Source organism: Xiphophorus hellerii, chromosome 13, assembly GCF_003331165.1.
Source record: "Xiphophorus hellerii strain 12219 chromosome 13, Xiphophorus_hellerii-4.1, whole genome shotgun sequence".
NCBI classification, from domain to species: Eukaryota; Metazoa; Chordata; class Actinopteri; order Cyprinodontiformes; family Poeciliidae; genus Xiphophorus; species Xiphophorus hellerii.
Genome location: NC_045684.1, coordinates 12,763,693 through 12,769,692, shown reverse-complemented (window position 1 = coordinate 12,769,692; position 6,000 = coordinate 12,763,693). Strand labels below are relative to the sequence as shown.

The 6,000-nt window shown below is 37.6% G+C and overlaps 1 protein-coding gene across 1 annotated transcript in view; it reads left to right on the top strand.

Annotated features, from left to right (window-relative positions):
• Positions 1 to 538: 538 nt before the first annotated feature.
• Positions 539 to 6,000, top strand: part of LOC116731583 (brevican core protein-like) — a 31,355-nt gene continuing 25,893 nt past the window's right edge. Inside the window, exon 1 of the mRNA XM_032581412.1 lies at positions 539 to 729. Coding sequence (XP_032437303.1) covers positions 710 to 729 — 20 coding nt within the window. The 5' untranslated portion in view covers positions 539 to 709. The remainder of the gene's footprint in view (positions 730 to 6,000) is intronic.

The window sequence follows — 6,000 nt, the reverse complement described above, 5'->3', positions numbered from 1 at the left end:
TATTTACCAAATACTTTTTTACTCTTACTTGACTAATTTTTTAGACTTTTTAAGTTTGAGTAAAAATATGTAGTAGTAGTTCTACTCTTACTTGATATTTGGATACTCTACCTCTGGTGGAGAAAAGTGTCTTAGTTCCTTTTGTTTACTGGGATTTATGAAAGTAGCCACATAGATTTCAACAAATCTGAAATATTTTTTAAACTGTTTATGCTTTTTATTGAATAGTTTTTGTTGTCATATTGTTTGTGTTTTATCTCTGAACAGACTCCTCTAGGTGACTGCACTCTCAGTTTACCTGCCGCAGCAGTCGATGCTGACTCGACTTGTCATGGTTCTGGTTCATCCTTTCTCTAATGTGACATACATCCTTGGATAACTTCCTGAACATCTCACTCTTCTGCGTCAGTTTCTGCGGATGCCCTTCCTCCCAGCGCCCACACCCCCTCCCGGCCGTCCTGCGTCACCTCCATCCCGGCTGCTGGATGGGGAGGGAGTGGGCAGTTCACGGTTTCATTTGTGGCGGCACTTTCTCCATCTCCCTCCTTTCTCCCCGAGCCTCCGAGCCTGTCGGTGCACGGCTGCAGCTCCAGCTTGTATCTACCTGCGCACAGCATCCAGCTGACCGGACGGACGCACTGCAGCACGCAGAGAGGAGCTGACGGAACCTTCTTGTACCGAGCAGTCAGGCCGTCCTGCTCCAGCTGAAATGCTGCTGACACCAACCAGGTAGGCTTTTCATTCGCTTCATGTCTTAATAATGATTTCATGCCGTCTTTTTTTTTTTTTTTTGCGCTTTGCGTTGTTACGGAGTGAAGTTCATTGCCGCTGCACCTAAGAGTGAGGTGCATTACTGTGCAAAAGTTTTAAACCATCCCATCATTTCTTTAAACTTTGCTTCTATCCTAACAGGCTTTTAGTGTTTTAATGGGGATTTTAAAGTTTTTCTTGGACTTTGGTTGCTTTGACATTATATTTCTTCAGAGTCGATTACATTAAGTGCCAGTCCAATAAATTAAGATTACCATGAGGGACTTGGTTAATTTAAAAATGATATTACTTGTGCTTAAAGCTAGAAAGAGATTATTGCCAATTAATTTACAAAAGTTTGTTTTTCATAAGATCAAGCCATAGAGATAACAGAGGTAAACCTGTGCGTGTGGTTTTCTAAAATATTTGGAAATATGGATTTTTAATGTCAATTTTAACAATATTGACTGATTCAAGAAACATAAATGAAACTGAATTGTTGAAAACTTCTAAAAAATGTAAAAAAAAACCAAAACATGTAAAAAGTGAATTAGGACAGCTTTACATTTAAATTACTTTTAAAGTTACACATAAGGATCCTTCTGTTTTTTGATATGAAAGTAGAGGGCTGTCCAATAAAAAGTAAAAAAAATCTTTAAAAACTTCCATTGGTGATATGCAAAGAAAAGATCTTTGCTCCCATTAAGGACAGACAGAACAGAAGTTTGCTAGAGATAATTCTGGAATAGATAGATTAGTTTTATGCTGAATTATTAATTAAACCATATGCATCTTGGCCTGTCATGAAAGCAAAATGTCCCAGAAATTATTGTGATAAATGGTAATATTGTTGTTTTGAGACCATTTTCTAGTAATATAACATAAGTCCACTCTCTCAAAGATCAATAAACTTTAATTTCTAATGAACATTTAACACTGCACCTGGAAGACATTTTAAATATCCAAAATAAATAAACAAAACAACCGAAACAACAACTAAAATGGTTACTGAAGTCTTTGTAAACAATTGTCCTCAAAGAAAAGGACTTGTGGAGACCAAAGCACCAGATTTAAAACTTTTGTTATTCAGTCTTTGGTTGAACAAGATAGAAAAATTAGAAAAACAATCATGGATATAGAAATGATCAAGCTCGTTTTAATTTATCATGTGATTAGTTGATTTATTGAGACAGGCTTATATGTACAGCATTACAGGAAAAGGCCGTCATGCGAACGGTGAAGCATGAAGGTGGAAGTGTCATAGTTTGTGGATGCTTTGCTGCTGCATCATCTGATTCATCGTGATTTCTACCACATATTAAAGGATGTTTGAGAAAAATCTGAAGTCATGGGTCTGAAACTGGACCCTGCAACACGACAGTGGCCCAAAACAAACCAGTAAATCCACCAAAGACAAGCTAAAAATGTATAAATGTAAGAGCCTGTATGAGTCAAATCCCAGATCTCAACCCCATAGAGACGCTGTGCTCAAAAATATCACAACTGAAAGTGAGCAGAATGGTGAACTTTCTTTCTTCTGATGTCAGACACTGTCAGATGGCTTCAAGAAGCGTATCAGCTTTCCAGACATTTCGTAATCAAGAACTGAATATTTAATGAGGTGTCCCTATTTTGTCACATCACACTGTAGCCGACACAGTAGATAAGAGATAACCATCTTCCAGTTGTTTGCCAGTAATGACTCTCTTCTTTGGGAACCACCATATTGGTACAAAATTTATATTTATCAAACTAATCTATGTGTAATAGCTTTAACTAAATAAATCAGAACCTAGTATGTCCTTGTGGCATCTACCAAATTAACTAAATTAAAGTTGTTTATTGTGTTTAGACACAACACTAAAACATATTTTACACTGCCACAAACTGGCTCCACAGACATGACAACATTTATGATATTTATTAAATTAACAATAAAAATAAAGCGCTGAACAATAGAATAGCAACCAGTGCAGCAACATTCAATTGCATGTGTTAAATACTTAAAACAAGCAAATGATGGAGAGAAAAACAAGAGGAAGGGAGATTTTAAAAGGCTGAAACACAAATATCTCAGTCAATCAATGCTCTGCTGCCTTAATCTAAGAAGAACAGATGTTGAAATACAAGAAAAGAACGTCACCTATACTTTCATAACTTTTTCCCATTTAAATTCAGATCACTTTATTTTACATGGCTCCAGTTCAGAACGTATACCACCCCATGCTTCATGATCCAACCTGGATCAAAACCATCCAGTTTGGTGGTTTCGATACATCCAGGCTCAATATGATCACTATCTACTGTGACAAGTTGGGTTAAGAAGACAGAAAGGAGACAGATAATGAAATGCAAATGAAAACCCCAAAGAGAACTGATCATTGATGGCAGTAAGAGCATTCCCATTGGTTCTGTACAGAGAAGAGCAACTCAAAGTAACTCAAAAGGCCTTGGGCTGGCAGGACTTTTAATGTGAAAGAAAAGCAAAGAGAGTACAAAAAGGTAAGAATGGTAAGAAAATGGGAGAAAAGTGCAGGAACATTATGTCCTCCAGCAGCCATTAGCAGAAGAAGAAGTTCAAGATAATCCAGAGGCTTAAGTTTTTAAGTCTAGTGTTGAAGGTCCGAGTGGTGGGGATAAGATTTATCTGAAAGTAGCCAAGTTCTGGATATTTAGAAAGCCAATACAAACCATTCAAAAATAATAATAATAATAATAAGAAATCTTGACTTATTGGGGACAAAATATAAACAAATGAGGGGAAAATAGTTATTTTTACCCAGTTCTGTAGCTGTGAAAATTTGCATTATAGTTTTTAATCAGCATTTTTGTCAAGATAAAAGCAAAATATATATTGCATATTCATAAACTGCAGGTTTTTATGTACCCTGGAGATCCAGGATGCTGCTTTTAGTTTTGAGTGCTTTCCCCAAATGCTACCTCACTTTCTGCAGTTCACCTTGAGGCGCAGGTAAATTTAAGTCATGGACACAGAGAGCGCCAGTGGTCACATTCAGTCATGTAGCCTTCTTTTTAGTAGCTTCTGTTATATAATGCTTCAATGGATTCTGGAGTTTAAGAGGTAAAGATGTGAAGATTCAGATAAAATATTCTGTCTTTGCTTGTAATGGTGAATCAGCATTCAGTACTCATTTTTATTAAACTACTTAAAGAAATGTCAAGCAACTGCAAGTTTCAAGAGTGTTTCATTGGGAAAACACTAAATTGGACTTTGAACCTCAGTATGGGATTTAAAATGAGTCCCTGCTCGTTTTTAAAGGCAGCAATCTGACAATCACTACCATACCTTTTCTTATCCATCCATGTTTAGTTTTCTTCTTGTACCTTTGACAGAAAAACACACTGTAATCAACCTGTATTATCTAATGATTTGTATTATTAATCTAAACGTATTACATAGTTCCTTCCTGGTAATGTTAACTGAACAGACCTATTTTTGCAACTGATTGCTTTAATCAATTCACTTTAACTAAACTCTAGTTTGTTTGTCCAGAAAGTCAGGTTCATTTGTGGAGGTGTGAACGCGCAATCGGACTCTGATCCGGACCAGAAAAGAAAACTCTGGTCTGCCCAAACACCAAGTTATCGGTTCAGTTGAAGTGAACGATGGTGCGGTCCGAATGTGAACGCTATCCGACTGGGTACTGCTCCAAAAGCAGGATACGAACCACATAGCAGAGCATTGTGGGTAAAAATAAATGTGGGGTCTAGCGCTACAGGGAGAAATGGCTCATCGTTTTTCACCAGAGACAAAAGAGAAATCCTACAACCGCTAAAATCTGACGCTACTCCGTTTTTGTTTACATTTTGTGAAGCAGGAAGTTGCGCTGGTTTTCTTTGTTGGTTTTTGTGTCGTTTCCTTCAATTGTTCCTGGTGCAGCGCCACCTCAGGCAAGGAGGTGAACAGGTTTTTTAATTAGCTTGGTTCATCTTTCACACTGGACTGTGTGAAAGATGAACTGCATCTGCTGAAAATGTAGAAAATGTTGCGATTTTGGTCCCCAACTGAAGCGAGTCTACTGGTTTATCAGGTGTTCAAACATCGTAAAACTCACTCATGATGAACTTTTCTATTTTACTTCCAAGAAGTCAAGCTTTCTTGTAATGTTTTATCATAATCAATGGCTTTCCAGACATGCTGAAGGTTTTGTTGTGATTTTTCTTATTTTCTATTCAATCTTTTTTATGAAGCCTTTGAAAATTAAGAACGTTCACATACAGAGGAAATAAGATGCCTGATGGAGTTATAGTTCAGAGTTAGTTAGTGGTTTTACAAACAGAAAAACATTCCTCTCAAAATGACCAGGTACTGCAGAGAAAATAAGTGGAAACATAGTTTGAAGCTTTTCCAGACCCACTGGATGGTGAATCATAGTGGGTGGCTTTCTGGCACAGAGATGCTGTGGGGAGACATCCTGGTGGTTTTTCTTGGAGATGTGCAAGCGGAAGAGGAAAAAAGCCTGTATTATGGTGTCAAGTTAATACTCTAACAGATAATTAACTTAATTTAGAGGCTTTGGTCATTTCAGGTATGTCAAATGACATGTAATTTTCCAACCTTTTTTTTTTATTTATCACCCCGCAAGGGGTCTTTTTGTGGACTCCAGTGTCCCTTTTTCAAAGTAGGCTGACCGGAAAGGGGGGAAGACATGCGGTAAACGTCGTCGGGTCCGGGAGTCGAACCCACGACAGCCGCATCGCCTCTGAATGTGGGTCGCGCTAACCCCTCCGCCACCACGGCATGCCCCCTTTCCAACCTTTTTAAGGTATCTTAAAACCCAAATCGTCTTACTGAATGTCTTATTTTACTCTAAAAAAAAAAATCTCTGCCCAGTCTTTCGTGGAGGCACACTGTTAGTTTGTTGGATACTTGGATGTTAAGAGTAATTGTTTTGCATGTAGTAGGTAGAGCTTGCCATATTACACAAACATAAAATCTAGACTTAAACAGAAATCTGTCATAATACCCCACAACCAAATTCTTAGTCCAAGTAAAGTTGTCAAATTAATTAGTATTTTGATACATTAAAGATATATATTTTTAATTACTTTAAGTTGTGCGATTTTTATCTCGTTTGGCACACAACTTTGCACAGCATTGCTCCAAATATTATCCCTTTCTCTCTGTTGCATCAACGTACCTGCTGGCTGAGAATCACAAAGGTGAAGCTTAAAAGTTTCTGGAGGAAAACCTTTGCGACTTTACTCAAACATTTGCATGGAAAGTGT